The sequence below is a fragment of the Pristis pectinata genome, chromosome X, assembly GCF_009764475.1.
Source record: "Pristis pectinata isolate sPriPec2 chromosome X, sPriPec2.1.pri, whole genome shotgun sequence".
Lineage (NCBI taxonomy): Eukaryota > Metazoa > Chordata > Chondrichthyes > Rhinopristiformes > Pristidae > Pristis > Pristis pectinata.
The window spans coordinates 6127063-6145857 of NC_067450.1; the positions used below are offsets into that span (position 1 = coordinate 6127063).

Below are 18795 nucleotides of genomic sequence, written 5' to 3' on the forward strand. Positions count from 1 at the left end.
AATGTACAAATCTCCAGGGAAAGGGGGAAGAATAGACCCAATGTGGCCCTCGCTCTGGTGTTCACCTTTGTGGTGGCTGCGTCAAGCTGTGTTGTAGACCCCGGGTGTGTAAACACCAAGTGTCACTGTGTGCTGAGGCTCTACCTGCCCCTGGTGGGTCTGACCAGGTTGCTGTGAAACGCTCCTATTCACAGGCTCCTCACTTCCTTCCTTCCAGTCCGTCTTCATGGGGTGTCGCCTCGGGAAGGCTAATGGTATCGTCAGGGATGCCTTTTCACCCTGACCGTTCCCTTTTCTCTCTTCTACTAGGAGTTTATATGTTCTCCCCGTGTCTGCGTGGGTTTCCTCCGGGTGCTCCGGTTTCCTCCCACATTCCAAAGACGTACAGGTTAGGAAGTTGTGGGCATGCTATGTTGGCGCCGGAAGTGTGGCGACACTTACAGCCTGCCCCCCAGAACACTCTACGCAAAGATGTATTTCACTGTGTGTTTCGAGGTACATGTGACCAATGAAGATATCTTATCTTCTGGGAGAAGATGCAGGAGCTTGAAAGCCCGGACGTCCAGACTCAGGAACAGCTTCTTCCCCACTGCTGTCAGACTCCTGAACCAGTCACCTCTTTCACATCCCCTTCCCGGTGATGCCGCCACCTTCTCCGACCCTAAACTCCACTTCTTCTGTTGTTGTCACTTTAGCGTTTCTTTTTGCACTACCTCAGTTTGCATGACAATCTTTGCCCCATTCTGCTGTTTTGTGCTCGTTGCTGTATTTATTGTTGTATTTACTATTACCACGTACACTGTTTACTCTGTAAGCTTCACATGAGCAAAGAATTTCATTGCACCCTGGTGTAAATGACAATAAACTTAACCGAATCAGCTGGACTGTGCCGTATTGCCTGTCCCTTATGGATAAGTTTGTGCGGAAGAACATCTTTGACCATCAGCCAGTCAAGCAGTAGTCTGTCTGAACCACGAGGCCCTGTGGGAGAAGGAGACGGTGGATCCTGTGGGATGGATCCCCGAGCAAACAGTCACAGTCACATGTGGGAAAGCCTCATCACCAGAACTTTCAAACAAGCACCAAGACCTTGTTGGGCTGGTGGGGAGAAGGGCCCTTCCTGTCAGATTCTGCACGCACAGCGGGAGTCTCAGAACCACTGCACACAGCCCTCGAGGCAGCTGCACTGGGGATGAAACCGTTACCCCTCTCCTTGTGTTTGCCAAGAAGGTCTGGATGGAGATGCAATGATGTTGTCAGGGTTCATTCCGAACACTGTAACACAGGACTCTGTCGGGCTGTTCCCAGGGACACTGAGACAAGTACCAACTGCTGCTGGAAGGTTATTAACTCGATGAAAGATGTCCTCTGGCCCAAAACTTGCTCTTCCAGCGGATGGGGCTGTCCATGATCAAATGTTGCAGGCTGGCATCTTCCAATGGTCCAGGACCATGTGTTGTGGGACGCATTGAAGCCACTGCAGAGTATCTGTGGGAAGGGTCACAGTGTAGGGTCCTGCCACCATTGTGCACAGAGGGGCTGCAACCCATGGTTGAAAAAAAACATCCCGGGACTGTCCAAGGAATATATGTAAAGGAAATTTGACATCGTGTTGATACGATGCATGTGGCTTGTACTGACAAAAGTGACATGTGAATGTACTGTATCATGTTTGCAAGTTTTATGAATTATGTCCTGTTTTGGAAATTAAGAAAATTTCTGCTGTGATTGTAAACTGCAGTTCCCGGCGTGACCCTTTCTGCTGTATCCCTTATCACCGCGCTGCCTCATGCAGGGGTTGTTTCAGACATCATTTCAAATGTGTTTCGAAACTTCTGACCCTAAATATTTGGGTAATCCTAAATTCCTGCTCAGTCTCACAATCTAGTAACAATTTATCAACTGAATTCCTGATAACGAGCCTGATAAGGACAGGAGGATTAGTGTCAGTGAGCTGATGGCCCCTTGAAGCTTCCCTGCAAATCATCAGTTCAAGGTTTACCCTGTGCACTCATTAGACCTTTAAATATCTTTGGTTAACAATCTCAGATTTAAAATTATCAATTGACCTGATGTCAATTTTGGTTTGAGGAGGAGTTCTACAATCGCCAGGCATGTGTGGATTTGTTTTCCAGAGCACTTCTGAAACCCTGGCTCGTTATTGTCGAGTCTACCCCCTGATCCCAGATTTCCCAAGCGACGGAAACCATTTCTTGCTGTTGACTTTATCAGTTCCCTATCCTGAGAAATTACATCAAATAACTCCTTAATGTAAATACCAGGGAAAACATCCAGAGGTGATGACCCCATGATTTAAAAAGTGAGCTGCTGGAGGGACTCAGCGGGTCGGGCAGCATCTGTGGAGGGAGATGGACAGTCGACGTTTCAGATTGAGACCTTCATCAGGACTGAAAGTATCGACTGTTCATTTCCCCCACAGATGCTGCTCAACCCACCGAATTTCTCCTGCAGTTTGTCTTTTGTTCCATATTCCAGCACCTGCAGTCCCTTGTGTCCGCGATCCTGTGATTTACCCCTTGGTGTCCAGGCAAATCCGCACCTACGATGTCCGTATCGGATCCCTGAACTTCTTCCTGTGCTCCAGGTGTGGTCTAACGGGGGGGAAGGAGTTTCTTGACTCAGCTGGAGAATGGACTCTCCAACCAAACCTTGACAGCTCATTAGAAACGGATTACCAAAGCTAAGATGAGGGAAAAAAAGCAAGGTAGCAACCTGCCCAGGGAGTGGAACACCCACCTTGTGGCTGGTGGATCCATCGGCCCCTGTAACTTGTCCTGAGTGTGTCGGTGAGGGGGGAAGTTGATCGGATTCTGGGGTGAATAGGTTACTGGGGAAAATTGGAAGGGGTATTGGATGGTTCAGTGAGCCAATATGGATTCAATGGGCTGTAATGTTGTATGGAGCCTGCTCAGTCCCAGACTCAGTGAAATGATTGGGGTGAACTTCGGGCAAGTTGAACTACTCCTCTGCCACTCTATTGCCCAGGCAGTACTGCTGATGTTCCCTTGTGGAGGTTTACTTGGGCTGGGGTAGTCAACACATTTTTATTTCAAAAATAAACCTTATTCATAATAAAATATGCATACAAAAAGAAAAACGCATGGCAAAAACTTTTTACATTCTTTGTGTCATTTGGTCAATACATTCAGTAGTGTTAAGACTGTTTTTTAAACCACGGCACCATTGCCACCCAAGTGGCCCCCCTGGGGTGAGACACCCTTTCACTGTTTGAGGGGATTCCCCACCAGACTCAGCCCCTCCGTGTGAGGTAGCGGAAGGAGCCCAGACTGTGATCCTTCCCCGCAGAGCCTTTGCATTGGCTGCACCGAGCTTCAGTGCCGCACTCCCCTAGGCAGCAGCAGTTGCAAAGGGGTCTGGATCCTACCAGGGGCCCTTGTTACAATTGCCCAGCAATGGATGAGTCCTGGGCAGAAGCCCCATGGAGCCCAAGCCAATGAATTAAAGACAGGCAGAGCAGCCAGTTTGCATCATTCACTAATCTGGAAGCACACTGCTTTGAAAATTGATGTGAATTTGTACTGTGTGACCACCTCAAGAGCTGCTGAGCAATTAACCCTTGCTGACCCAGATCGGAAAGCCTTGTGGATACCCAGAGCTGAGCTGAACGATATGTTGGGTCTGGTCCACGCTGTTTTGCAAAGATGTGGTTTGGGCAACAGGGAGTTCGCTCCCATTGGCAGAAGCCAATTCTTGTATAGGTGGTGCACAGAAGTAGTTACAACAGTTAGATGTCCGTAGGGGAATGCTGCTGACTGGCACATTCCAGGCTGCAGGAGTATGTGCTAAGGGACGCACTGAAGCTCAGTGCAGCCAACGCAAAGGCTCCGTGGGGAGCGACCACAGTCTGGGCTCCTTCCGCTACCGCACATGGAGGGGCTGAGTCCGCCGGGGAAGTCCCTCAAACAATGAAAGGGTGCATCACCCCAGGGGGCCACATGAGTGGCAATGGTGCTGTGTTAAAAGGAAACGTGCTGACACAACTGAATCTATTGACCAAGTGACACTAAGAATGTAATGAGTTTTTCACCAACACAAAAGGTGCTGGAGGAACTCAGCGGGTCAGGCAGCATCTGTGGAGGGAAACGGACAGTCGATGTTTCAGGTCGGGACCCTTCACCTGGACTCAGAGGGATCTCGAGTGTCCAACTCCCCTCACAGATGCTGCTCGACCTGCTGAGTCCCTCAAGCAGATTGTGTGTTGCACCAGATTCCAGCATCTGCGATCTCTCGTGTCTCAATGAGTTTTGCACTGTGTTTCGTTCTTTTTGTATATATCTTTTTTATGAATGAAGTTTATTTTTGAAATTAAAAAACAGGCTGATTGAGGAAAGGGCTTGGAGTCCCTGTTCATCGAACAAGGTTTGAGTGTGGATACTCCCACAGCTGGCCTGTGATGAACACCCCCCCCCCCATCCTCCACGCACTTTGGTGGTGTCTGTAGCTCTGTTCTCCTCATGACCCAGTGGGGGAAGGTGGAGACAGGGGCAAGGGCGGGAGAGGGCGCAGTGGGGAGAAAGGGAATCAGATAATTAGGCTCAGTCACTGGCAAGCAATGTCCTCATTGGGTTCCAGGATTCCAGTTCATGAGCCAGTGGATTTTGGGATCTACAGTGTCAAACACAAGGTGCTAAGTGGTTGTTATGTTGGTCAAAGAGCTGGGAGCAGCTAATCCTTGTGGGCTGAGGGAACGGAGCAAAGGAGCTGAGAAACAGCATTGCCCAACCTGTGTTGCGTCATTATCTTTGAAATCTGGGCTACCTGAATTCATGGACATGTATGAGACAGAAGTCTGCAGAGCAACACTTAGTGGGAGGAGGGAACCTCCAGGAGGAAGCAGTTGCTGCACAAGGAAACATAGAGAATGAGTTAGAGGTTCACTCAGTACAGAAAGAGGCCCTTTGGCCTACTGATTCTGTGCCAACCATCAACCACCCATTTACAGTCATCCTACTTTAGCCTCCCCACACTCCCATCAACTTCCCTCCCCACCCCCGATTCTGCCCCTCACCCTCATACTAGGGGCAGTTTACAGCGGCCAATTACCCCACTGAGCCACACGTCTTTTGGGATGTGGGGGGAAACCGGAGCACAGGAGAACACGCAAACTCCGTGCAGAGGAGGTGAGGATCGAACCTGGGTCGCTCGAGCTGCGAGGCGCCAGCTCTACAAGCTGCGTCACTGTGCCGCCCAAAGAGATGTTCAGAACCTCAAAATACCAAAAGCTCTCATCTCTCACAGCTGCATGTAGAAATGAACTTGGCGCCCACAAAGCCATTCTAAACCCCTGAATGTGTTATGGTGTTGTAACTTCATCCTAAGTATCTGTAATTCTATCTGTAACACATAGGTCATTGGCAATTTCATTAAATAATGCATCACCATTGCAACCTACCCATCACCATTTCACCTGCTGATTACGGTTTGGAAGTGGCTGTAGCTCTGACACCATGTACGTCTCACATTCATCCTTTTCAATGAAAAGGAATGAATGTGTCTTTTCAAGTGGCCCTGTGTGTTCATGACCTGCTAAAGCACTGGGAAACATTTCAGCCCAGACAGATCCTGGGAAGGCTCTCTGTTTGCTACACTGTTAGCTGAACCATGCTATTTAAATGTCTGAATAATCCAAATATATATTCATGCTTTATCTGGGTGGCCCAGTGGCACAGCAGGTAGAGCTGCTGCCTTACAGCTCCAGAGACCCGGATTCTATCCCGACCTCTGGCACTGTCTGTGTGGAGTTTGCATGTTCTCCCTGTGACTGCGTGGGTTTCCCCCGGGTGCTCCGGTTTCCTCCCACGACCCAAAGACGTGCGGGTTGGTAGGTTAATTGGCTGCCGTAAATTGCCCAGAATCTGGGGGGAGTGGATGGGAATGTGGGGAGGATAAAATGGGATCAGTGTGAATGGGTGGTTGATGGTCGGCATGGACTCGGTGGGCTGAAGGGCCTGTTTCCATGCAGTGTGACTCCATGACACTCTATTTCTATGTACACCATCCCCGACAGAAATACATCCCTGTGCATTGCAGTTTCTTTCCCCCAATATAATTGGTGCTCAGCTCTGCAGCTTGAAGTAGCGTCCCACAGGGTGAATGTTGTGTTAGGGTGAATCCACACCCTGGGATGGGCATTGGATACCTGTCTATCCCCATACCCACTGAGGACAGGAGAATCTGCCACCCCTGAATGAACTCAGTGACTGGGCATCCATGGGGGGAGACTTCCAAAGGTTCTCAGCTGTTGTCCTGATTTTGAGTTCCCACTTCTGTCCGCTGCAAAGTAACACAGTGCCACAAGGATGATTCGATAAAGTGCATTTATTAGCAGTATACTGTGGGAGAATTCTCCTCAAACTCTCATGCAGAGTCTTTATCAGATGTCTCCGCAGTCCAAAGCAGCAGACAGTAATTTATACAGATATTGTCACACACACTTAATGAATTCGGCTCCACGAGTTTCAGTCAGGCCTCAGAGAACCAAAGACAGACATCGCACCTATTGTCCAACATAATTGAGTTAATATCAAGAGATTCAAAGACAGGTCTCACCCTCATTGTTTAAAACAACCTTCCTCTAGTCTGTTTATTACACCCACCACCCTTATCATCTAGTATACCAAGGTCCCGGACACAGCAATTATCACCTAGCTTGAGTCAGTAGCTTGCCTGCTCTTGCTTGCAAGTTATTTTTCCATCAGCTCTATGTATAGATACAGTTAGCCACAGTTTCTTAACCCTTTACTTCCTCACTCAGCCCTGGAAGAAATTTCTCCTGATCTCAGGCATCGATGGGTGAATCCTGGTCTTGAGACATTGCTCTTCCTTCCACAGTCTCCAGGGTGAGGAAACAGCCTGTTAGCATTGACCCCGGCAGTCTTCCCTCACAGCCCTGGAACTCTCAATGAGGTTGTTTACAATCCAGGGCATTGGCCATTCTAATGCAGTATCTCCTAATAGGACAAACCACCAACCCTATTCTGCAACACACTCACACACACACACACACCACACATAAACACAAAGACACACACACACAGACACACACATACACACACACCACACACACAAACACACACACAAACACACACACATACACACACACACAAACACAAACACACACACAAAGACACACACACACACACAAACACACACACACACACACACACACACACAGATACACACAAACACTCCCTTTCCCCAGTAGTGGGATAAGGTGAACAAAAATTGGCTCTGCCCGCCCTCCCCCCAACAATGAACTTTCACAGAAAGGTGACCCTTTGAACACTGGGGAGAATATCCAGCACCCACAAAATGTCCTGTATTCAGTCTGTGCAAAACAGTGGGACTAGTCACTGGTTTACTTTCAGATGGTAACTGATGCTTGCATGGCTGCCTTTTGGGGGCTGTGTCAGCTTGTCCCAAACAGGTTTTGTGAGTTTTGACAGGTCTAAATCTCCCTTCAACTGTTCCACAGTGTAACACTGCAACAAGCAACCAATGGGTCAGCTCAGTGAGATCATCAGACAATGTGAATTCATCCAGTGAGTGAGTGGGGAATTAGCTTGGATGACTTTGTGCTTGTTTAATGCATGAATAGCCAAAGGTAGGGCTTTTGAGGTGTGGGCCTAATGGACGCTGGTTTTGAATGGAAGGGCTCAAGTACCTACGGAGTGCATTTTTATAGCACCTTTCACGACCTCAAGGCATCTCAAAGCACTTAATAGCCAATGAAATGTGATCACCATTGCAACGTAGGAAATGTGGTTGCAAATCCATGCTCCCATAAACAGCAGTATCAGATCGACCAGAAAATCTGTTTCAGTGATGTTCAGTGGGAGAGAAGTATTGGCCAGGACACTGGGGAAACTAACCCCCCCCCCCCCAACTCTTCAAAATTGACCCATGGACCCTTTTACACGTACTGGAGAGAGTAGCCAGGGCCTTGGTCTAATGGCCCAAGTGAAAGGTGGGATCTCTGTCATGTCTGCATTCCCTCAGTTGGGGATTGGAGTGGAGCCTAGATTTTGCAGAGAGGCACCCATTTGCAATAAAAACAGAACGGTCATTGAGCTGAAACGTTAACCCTGTTTCTCTCTCCTTGGATGCTGCCAGACCTGCTGAGTATCCCCAGCATAGTCATAGAGACATACAGCACAGAAGCAGGCCCTTCGGCCCAACTGATCTATGCTGACCAAGGTTCCCATCTAAGCTAGTCGCATTTGCCTGCGTTTGGCCCATATCCCTCTAAACCTTCCTTATCCATGTACCTGTCCAAGTACCTTTTAAAATGTTGTTAATGTACCTGCCTCAACCACTTCCTCTGGCAGCTCGTTCCATATACGGACCACCCTCTGGGTGAAAAAGTTGCCCCTCATGTTCCTATTAAATCTCTCCCCTCTCACCTTAAACCTCTGTGCTCTAGTTCTTGACTCCCCAACCCTGGGAAAAAGACAGTGTGTATTCACCCTATCGATGCCCCTCATGATTTTATACACCTCTATAAGGTCACCCCTCATTCTCCAATGCTCCAATGAATAAAGTCTCAACCTGCTCAACCTCTCTCCATAACTCAGTCCCTCGAGTCCCGGCAACATCCTCGTAAACCTCCTCTGCACTCTTTCCAGCTTAATGGCATCTTTCCTGCAGCAGGGTAACCGAAACTGAACACAATATTCCAAATGAGGCCTCACCAACGTCTTGTACACTGCAACATAACATCCCAACTCCTATACTCGATGCCCTGACTGATGAAGGCCAGCGTGCCAAACGCCTTCTTCACCACCCTGTCTACCTGCGACGCCACTTTCAGGGAACCGTACGCTTGTACTCCAAGGTCCCTCTGTTCTACAAATATTTTCTCTACTTATTTCAGATTTCCAGCATCTGCGTTTTTTTTCAATTACCCATTTCAATGGCAGCTGCCATGGGCATGAGATCGGAACTCAGGTGCTCAAACCATTAGTGGGAATGAGGTTAAAGGAGCAAGAAATAGGCTTCGTAGAGAGACTACTTGACAGAACAGTATCGGAGTGATGTGCACCTTGGAGAGAACAAGTTCCTGTGACATCAGTAATTTGAGTTTCTGCAACAATATGATATGATATGATATGATATTTTCATTAGTCACATGTACATCGAAACACACAGCAAGATGCACCTTTTGCGTAGAGTGTTCTGGGGGCAGCCCGCAAGTGTCGCCACGCTTCCGGTGCAAACATATCATGCCCACAACTTCCTAACCCGTACGTCTTTGGAATGTGGGAGGAAACCGGAGCACCCGGAGGAAAGCCACGCAGACACAGGGAGGACATACAAACTCCTTACAGACAGCAGCGAGAATTGAACCTGGGTCACTGGTGCTGTAATAGCGTTACGCTAAATTTTCAGATATCCTTTGGTTTGCCGTGAGGCCATTATTTAATTATTTTGTATCCTGCGCAGAGTTTGGTCAGTGTAACAGTTCTGCTGTTGTGGCAATGCAGGAGGACATAAGAAATAGGAGCAGGAAGAGGCCATTTGGCCCCTTGTACCTGGCCTACCATTCAATAAGGTCATGGCTGAGCTCATTTGGCCTCAGAGTTTCCTATCTGTTCCCCATCACCTTTGACTCTCCTGTCAGTCAAAAATCTATCGGTGTCCACCTTGAACATATTCATTGACTCCACCACCACAGCCCTATGGGCGAGAGAGTTTCAAGGTCAAAAGTCAGTTTATTGTCAGATTCACAAGTCCATGCGTGCACAGGTGCAGTGAAAAACTTACTTGCAGCAGCATCACAGGCGCACAGCATCAGATAAGCAGCATTCACAAGAAAAACATAAATTATACACAATCTTTACAAGAAAGAACACAATTAGAACAAATCAAAGTTCAATACAGTGCAAAGTGGTCCCAGTGTTGCTGTACTGAGGTAGTGATTGGGGTTGTTCAGGTTGGTTCAAGAACCGAATGGTTGAAGGGAAGTAGCTGTTCCTGAACCTGGTGGTGAGGGACTTCAGGCTTCTGTACCTCCTGCCCGATGGGAGCTGCGAAAAGATGGCACGGCCCGGATGGTGGGGATCTTTTATGATAGACATTGCCTTCTTGAGGCAGCGCCTCCTGTAGATACTGCCCTCTGAGAAGAAATTCTTCCTCACCTCCGACTTATTTGAAAAACCATGTCGCTTGGTTCTAGCTAGCCCCACCATCCTCTCAGCACCCACCTTGGCAACCCCCCTCAGAACCTTGCGTGTTTCAATAACATCCCCTCTCATTCTTCCAACTCCAATGTGTTTTGGCTCAACCCTTCTTCATGCATCAACCATTTCATCCTCGTTTGTGAGGTAGTCTACTCCTTCTACCACCTACACAGGACTGCTGTGTGCTCCTGATTCACGGACTCAAGGTTCTCAATACCAATCCGAATGCTTCTTCTCCACTTTGAGTGGCTGTGGGCCAGAGATTCCCAGGAGTCTGTGGGGACGTTGCATTTCTTCAAGGAGGATTGAAGTAGATCCTTGAATCTTTTCCTCTGTCCCCTTGGTGATCTCCTCCTGTGATACACACTTAGTGTACTGGAAGGGAATTTTAAATTGCTTGCAAATTCTATAAGACTCCATCGAACATGGTCACCCTTTGCTCTGCGAGTGGTGCTTCGTGACTGACTCCTTACCCAGACAGTTTGGGTCAACAGCTCCAGTGTGACACCGAGGCAGTGCTGCACTGTCAGATGAGAAGTTAAGCCGAGGTCCCACTTGCAATCCTTAGTGAATGCGAACATCCGTCTACATTACTCATGACATTCCAGGGGAGTTCTCCCCGCTGTTTTGGCTGATATTTATCCCTTAAGCTACATCTATTGAAAATAAAATTATCCATATATTGTCAAATTGCTGTTTGTGAGGTCATGAAGTTTGCAGGCTGGCTGGTGAAATATCCACATTACAACAGTGAGTGACTGCACTCCCAGAAAAGGAGCTAATCCACTGTAAAGTGTTGTGAGCCAGGACATGAACGTAAGTTCTTTCTTTAACAGCCTGAGTGCCTTTCACAAGGTGACAGAGCTCCCACCTCACCAACAAATCGTCTTTGCTCAAATATTGGCAGCGTAAAGATAAACTGAGATGTTGCTGTTCTGGTGCAAGGAGATGTCCACAAGGGGCGGTGTGCCATTGGGAAACAGAGTAATCCCCGGGGATGCCAGGGGTAATATTGTGGGTGTGGGAGGGGAAGATGTTACCCACTATGACTAAAGGCTGGACAGGTGGGAATGGAGCCAACAAAGCAAGTCCCAGGATGGGCCATAATTGGAGTATTGGGTCCAGTTCTGGTCGCCCCATTACAGGAAGGATGTGGAGGCTTTGGAGAGGGTGCAGAGGAGGTTCACCAGGATGCTGCCTGGATTAGAGAGTACGAGCTAAAGGAGAGGTTGGACAAACTTGGGTTGTTTTCTCTGGAACATTGAGGGCTGAGGGGAGACCTGATAGAAGCTTATAAAATTATGAGAAGCATAGATCGAGGACGAGTGCCTCTAATTACCCAGGCTAACTGCTTAGACACTGGACATTGCTGCACAGACAATCTAAAATGTTTTCATTTTCCATTATTATTTGCAGTTACTGTATTGTTACCCCCCACAGGATGTGGTAGGTCCAAGTGTGAGTGAAATATGAGCTGGTGGAAAAAAAATCAACATACTTCTATCACCTGAAAATGTTTTGGGATCTGCAGATTGATTGAGGGAGAATGTCTAAGTGCAAAAATGTGATGAGGTCCGACCAACGAATCGCTTCACAAAACATTGCTGAAGCATCAAGTATTGCTGTAGCTCGACATGCACCGGCCAAGTTTGTACACATCAGTAGAGTGAGCACAAAACAGCCTTAGTTAACCGGTCAGGGAGGAAGACCATGCACACACGTTTCACTGAAAGAAAATCACAGGTAGAATAAAGTGGAACAAAGTTTTGTTCTTTTTGAAAGGCTTTCCGTCATAAACAACAACCCCTCGTTGTACTCCACATACATCTCCTGATACATTCAAATCCATGAAAGAGATGATTCTGGGGTTGTATAATAACAACAGAAAATGAAGGAAACACCCAACAAACCAGACCGCTTCAATGCAGAGAGAAACTGTTAATGTTTAGGGTCAAATTCACATAAAAAGTTCATCCATTTTGCATTTCCTGCAAAGACCATAACATGTCACGAGGTCTGTGATGAGTATAATCCCATGGAATTTCATACCCCAACTGAACTCCATCACTAGTATGGGTGGTGTGGGTGAGATGTGGGAGTGTGGATGCTGGGGAGGGGAGATGGGAAGTGTGTGAGTGCGGGTGGGAGCATTGGATAGAGAAACAGAGAGAGAGAGAGAGAGAGGGGAGAGCACGGAGGGAGGGATGGCTGAGAAAGAGGGACTGATGGAGTGTGGGAATAGACGAGTGGGAAAGAAAGGAGAAGCAAGTGAGAGCAAGACCCCTTTATTCAGCCCGTGTGTGTGTGTGTGTGTGTGTGTGTGCGCGCACGTGTGTGTATCCGTGTGTGTGTGTGTGTGTCCGTGTGTGCGTGCATGTGTGTGTATGTGTGCGTGTGTGTGTGTGTGTGCATGTCTGTGTGTGTGTGTATGTTTGTGTGCGTGCATGTGCGTGTGTGCGCGTGTCTGCATGGAATACGTCTGAGTATGGCTAGAACATGAGTGGGCATCAGTGTGTGCTCTGTCCGCAGGGCAGAACCTCGTCCCCAATCTCCTTGGACCTCCGTGTCTTTGGAGTAAGACATCACCCAGTCAAATCTGTGCGGTAATCTGTTTAAGTGAAGGGAGAAGAGAGTCAACAGAAGTCAACGGGGTTTCTGCTAAGACCCCACAAAGTTATTATTCAAGTCTTTTGAACTCTTATTTCGACATGTTAATGTCTCGTCGGTTTACAATTTATTTGAGATCTTGCAGGGACTGATGAACCCTTCCTGTTGTATATATTCATGATTGATTTCAACTTATGATTTCTTCCTTTTGTTTTAATGCAAAACAAAATATGCAAAAAAGATCATAGACTGGCCAAAGCCTTTCCACTATCTACACAGCACAAGTCAGGAGTGTGAAGGACCACTCTCCACGTGCAGCTCCAACACCATCCAGGACAAAGCAGCTCACTTGATTGACACCCTACCCACCACCCTGAACACTCCCTCCCTCCACCACCGGCACACAGTGGCTGCAGTGTGCACCGTCTACAACATGCACTGCAGTTACTCACCCAGGCTACTCCGACAGCTCCTCCCAAACCTACAACCTCTACCACCAAGAAGGTCAAAATGGCAAACGTATGACCGTTCCTTAATGCTGCCTGGCCTGCTGAGTTCCTCCAGTGTCATCGTGTTTTTCATCTAGATTCCAGCATCTGCGGTCCTTTATTTCTCTTGTATGACCGTTCCTTCATCACCACCAGGTCTAAATCCTAGAAGTCCCTCCCCAGCAGCACAGTGGGAGCATCTTCACCAGTTATCACAATTAGATGATTTCACCTTTTTCTTCCAGAGTATATGAAATGTCTCTAATAGCTCTTAGGACTTAAGACGCTCTTGCAGCTTTGATCTTTTCTGCACATACCGTGGTGAGAGGTTAACTTACTTAAAAGAAATAAAATTCAAGCTATAACCCAGTGATGGCCATACCTTCTGCTGCTGAGACCCTCATCTCCAGAATTCATTCCCTAATCCTCTCCAATCCCTCTCCTATAAAGATCGACACTTTGACCAAGCTTTTGATCATTTTACTTCAAACCTCCCAAGGTTGCTCAGTGCTAAATTTTATTGAACGTGAAAAATATTGAGGGAAAGACGTTAGGCAAATGCAAATTGTTATTGTTGCGACAAAGAGAGCAGAGTTGAAAGCTTCTGACATGTGTTAATGTGAAAGCTCTAAGATTATCATCATCAAAACATTCTCCCTAGCCCACACCCATGGATACACACTAATTATCGATGCTTGGTTTGAATGTTGAAGACAATTGGTCCATAGATTTGAAACTTGCCAGATTTTTCAGCAGCTTATGAAGATCTTGACGAGAGGACAATTCTGACCGAAGCTTTCAAACCTGTTGCCTATGCAGTTCATTGGGTTTGCATTGAATAAAATATTTAAACCTGTTTAGTAGGATTAATGGCAGAGATGCAACTGAAACTGGCCACGCACTAGGGGAAGCACCTCAGTATCCCAGACAAAAAGAGAAGAGTAGGAAGGAGAAAAAGATAAAAGTGTGAAGAGTGTGTCAACAGGGAAGCTCAAGGGATTTCAGCATCCAGAGCCCCACTGCCCTGTGTCCTAACTCTCCCCTTGCCCCTTCCTCTCTCTGTCAGCCCTGCCCGACTGACAACTCCGCACTCTTAAAATGTTGGCCTCTTCAACATCTCCACTTTGCTCAGACACTGGGGGGTTGTGACTTCGGATGTCTTAAGTCATAGAGAAACAGGCCCTTCAGCCCACCTTGTCTATGCTGGCTATTAAGTAGCCACTTACATGAATCACATTAGCGAGCACATGGTCTTGTAACCCTCTCTGCCTTAAGTAATTCAAGTGCTCATCTAGACACTTCTTAAATGCTGTGAGATTGCCTGCACCGCTGCCCCCTCAAGCAGTGTGTTCCAGATTCCAACCACCTCCTTTAAACCTATTCCCTCTGGTTAAAGATACTTCAGCCATGTGGAAAGGTTTTCTATTTACCATATTTATGCCCCTCATAATTTTGGACACCTCCATCAGAACCCCCTCAGCTCCTAAGAAATCAAGCCCAGCCAATCTCTGGAATTCCTTCCCTGAACCTCTCAACCATTTTTCCTTTCAAAAGATTTTAAAATCTACTATTCTTATACATCTTTTTGTTTCATAACTCTCCTGCGAAGCATCTTGGGATATTTTACTGGTTTTGGCACTACAGAATGTCTTCAGTGGTAACCCAGGAAATGGAGATGTGAAAACAATTTAGATCGGCTTTATAAAGAAATAATAGTGTTAGGACACTGGTCCTGAGCAGGGTTATAGCTGTGATGTAGAGAGGGGAACAGCAAATGGCAAAGGCATTGGCAGGAGCCGTGGTATCAGGGCAGAGGTGGATGGGCTGCTGAGAGATACCACCGTGTCTGGGTTGTCAGTCATACACCAGGGAAACAGGCCCTTCGGCCCATCAAGTCATGCTGACCAACTGCATATTTACACCGATCCTACATTGACCTTACATTCCCATCAACTCCCTCATTCACCCACTCAAACACACATTTGAGGCAATTTACAGTGATACAGAAGTACTCAAGGTCAGGCAGCATCTGCAGAGAGGAAAAACTCATTGCAATGCTGTGGAATTCCATGGGGAGGGGATTAAAAGACTGAGTGAGAGTGGGCTACGTGTGTCTGCACATGTCAGAGATCGGACACTTCTGCCCAAAGTGCTGATTGCACTCAGGTACACGAATGAAAACCTGCTCACTTGCTATTAGAAATTTAACCCCATGAGCATTTGCCAGGATTACTTCCCCCTTGCCCCTTTATTTAAAAGACAAGACAAATTTGAAAGTTATGCCATATCTTTATTTAGCCAAGTTATCAAGAAATTACAATTGGTTACATGTGGTTAAACTGATGCTGTCATGGCAATGGAAGGTGGATGTGACTTCATGTCATCACTTCATCTGGACCAACTCACTCTCCAACACCACCTTGCCGTCAGTCATCTTCTGAGTGGTTATCTTCTTGATAGTTTGTGATGAAGCACCTGTTGATGCAAAGAAATAACCCAATGAGCAGTGATGTTCACAGGCAAGAAACTCAGCAGACAATGAATTTTTGTCCTGGGTTCATTTATGTCTTTAGTAGAATCCCACAGATTCTCATCCCATTCAGATCAATGCAGCATAAAGCGGACTGATTCTGCCCAGGCAGAGGAGGTTAAAGTCACTCCCGATGGCCTTGGGCTCATCTGTAAAAATCATACTCTCAAGCTTCCTGAAAGCAATCGAATGGTCTTACCTTTTGTTGATTCAACAAGGCCACTGTAAAAACAAGGAGGAAAATGAGGATCAGTATAATTCAGTCTGCCAACAGGGTCAAGATGAGGTGCGAGGGTGGAGGATGGTCACCATTTTGCCATTGAGGTAATGGTTCCCTTTCCCCATTGTTGCTTCGTGCAAGCTTACCTGACATCCTCTCCATCCAGCAGACGTCTGTATGTTGCTATTTCAGCCTCCAGCTTCATCTTTATGTCCAGGAGATTCTTATACTGCTCGGTATGGGCCTGCATTTCATTATGAAGCTGCATCAAATCAGACTCCAGAGAAGCAATTATGCCATTTAATTTCTGCAGTTCCATCTCGTTTCTTTGTTCTGTATCCCTGAGAGTGCCTTCCAGTGAGTTTTTCTGCAATTGTTAAAAAAAAAATTGGTTTGTCGAGTTTGAACCCATTCTATTAGGATCAAGCATTGCAGAGTTTTGGATTTGGATTAATAGCCCACATGCAGAATGCAGCCAGAGCTTTTCCCAAGAGTAGCAGGAGAATGGACCATGAGGGTTCGGAGTGCTTACAATGCTCAGAAGACTCTGCAGATCAACATCCAGAGACTGGATCTGGCGACGCAGTTCACTGACTTGGCCCCTTGCACCTTCAAGAGCATCATTATTCTGTTGGGCTTCAACTGTATGGGTCTCCATCTGTAATTATAAGCAACACAAGCATTTTCCATAAATATGCCCAGGTGGTAAATATTTTGATGCAAGTTATCTGTGTGTTTAGAATTAGCATTTCATTTACCTGGACCTTGAACCAATTTTCCGCATCATCTTTGTTTTTCTGAGCAACTTTCTCGTATTGCTCCCTGATCTCGGAAATAATCTTAGTCAGATCTGGGCCCCGAGGAGAGTCCACTTCAACCTGCACGCTGGAGTCACTGACCTGGGAGCGGAGGGCTTTGATTTCCTGCAGGAATAAAGCATACAGGAATAAGGCCATACTCCCCAGCTGCCCAGACCCTGCTTTACATCTTAAAAAGGTGGAGAGAGCCAAACTACAACTGGTAAACGACACAGAGACGCGCCCTGCCATTTCGTGGACAGTGTCCTTTTCCGGATTATTCATCAACCCATGAAACGCGACAAAAAACTGCAGATGCTAAAAAAAAACCCGAAATAAAAACCCATTGACAACACATGTCTTAAAATTATTCCTACAAGGAAATTAATTACGTGTCAAAACTGGGTTTTTCCCCCAATGGTGTATTTCAATCTCCCTCAAATGCAATGCCCCTAATATTCTACAATACTGTGCTTGGTGTTCCAACGGTACATTGCTGTGTCCCTCGAGTGCGATGTCCCTACACCAGTCTTCAGACGGTCGGGTGACCCTCTAGCTCCCACACCCTTGCCCCTGAGAGCTTCTCGCCAGCGCGGAACTCACCTCCTCATGGTTCTTCCTGATATAGATGAGTTCCTCCTTCAGAGATTCGATCTCGGTCTCCAGGTGCAGGCGCCCAATGTTGGTGTCGTCGATGACTCTGCGCAATCCGTTGATGTCGTTCTCCACGGACTGTCTGATAGCGAGCTCTGACTCCCACCTGGAGAGGAAGGAGAGCGGGCCCGCGTTAACGCCGCTCCAAGCCGAACCCTCAGCGCATCGCTCAGCGAAAGGGCGAGGGACTGAATCAACGCGTCGTTCTGTCGGAGATAGAGAAGGGGTTGGGGGCGGCGGAGGAAAGAGATACTCACTTCACTCTGAAGTCGTCCGCGGCCAGCCGAGCGTTGTCGATCTGAAGTATCAAACGAGCGTTGTCCACCGTCATATCAAAGACCTAGAGGATTTTAAAGTGGTTCCGTGTCAGATTGACTTGTACCTCGCCTAATATCACCGGCAGACGATTGGGGTCAATCTGCCTTGAAACTACTAGTCAACCCTTGGCAATGGAGCGGCCAAACCCTCGCTACACCTTCCAAAATCTAACATTACCGCGGACTATTTTTCTCTCTATCTTGCACAGGTATAGTTGCCCATTTTGTACACGTGCGAGTATGCTAATTTATGCTAACTTCTGTTTGTGTCCTAACTTCTTAATGTACTGTCTTGCAAAAAGACAATTTTCATGGCATAACAGCAATAAACTTGAACATGCGAGCTATGGATGATCGGCTCTACCCTTCCAACGGCCGCATGCGGTTACCTCTTTGCGAAGATCGTTCAACGGTTTCTCGTAGGCGCTCAAGTCGCGTGTGCTGGGTCCTTTAGCATCCATGTGTTCCTTGATCTGGTGTTCCAGCTCGGCATTGGCACTTTCCAGGTTACGCACCTTATCCAGGTAGCTAGCCAGCCGGTCGTTCAGGTCTTGCATGGTCTCCTTTTGGTTGGAAATACCCCCGACGGTAGCGCCAGCCATGCCGGCGACACTGCCGTAGCCGCCGGGACGGCTGTAGGTGCTAGAGACCCGGGTCACTGATAACCGGGAGCCGAGGCCACTAACGCTGCTCGCACTGGACTGCATGGGCACAGACCTCCGCACGGAATGGCTGTACACGGGGCCACCGTAAGAGGACAGTGAAGAAAACCTTGCTACATTCATCTTGGTACTTGAGAGGCAGGAAAACTAATCCGAACTGGAAATAAGGCAAGGAATCAACAAGCAACTACGAGGAAGTTTATAAACTTTATATACCATCCGGCATCAGCTGATTGGCTGAGAGCTGCATCCAATAACGAATGGCAATTTGTCTCTGAGTCAATCGCTGCCCAATGGGAG

General features: G+C 47.3%; 1 protein-coding gene across 1 annotated transcript; it reads right to left on the reverse strand.

Moving 5' to 3' along the window:
• Window positions 1-15590: 15590 nt before the first annotated feature.
• On the reverse strand, window positions 15591-18681 carry LOC127566939 (keratin, type I cytoskeletal 18-like). The gene is made up of 8 exons (XM_052009475.1): window positions 18223-18681; window positions 17774-17856; window positions 17466-17622; window positions 16824-16988; window positions 16598-16723; window positions 16212-16432; window positions 16045-16067; window positions 15591-15790 (listed from the first exon to the last, which is right to left on the reverse strand). Exons 1-8 carry the CDS (start codon window positions 18616-18618, stop codon window positions 15699-15701), a joined length of 1263 nt encoding a protein of 420 aa, XP_051865435.1. The 5' UTR covers window positions 18619-18681; the 3' UTR covers window positions 15591-15698.
• Between the last annotated feature and the right edge of the window lie 114 nt (window positions 18682-18795).

Coding starts and splice junctions, on each gene's coding strand:
- LOC127566939 (XM_052009475.1), bottom strand. CDS start 18,618: ATGAATGTAGCAAGGTTTTCTTCACTGTCCTCTTACGGTGGCCCCGTG. Junction 17,623..17,773: donor GCGGACGACTTCAGAGTGAA/GTGAGTATCTCT, acceptor CTTCCTCTCCAG/GTGGGAGTCAGAGCTCGCTA. Junction 16,989..17,465: donor TCAGGAAGAACCATGAGGAG/GTGAGTTCCGCG, acceptor TTATTCCTGCAG/GAAATCAAAGCCCTCCGCTC.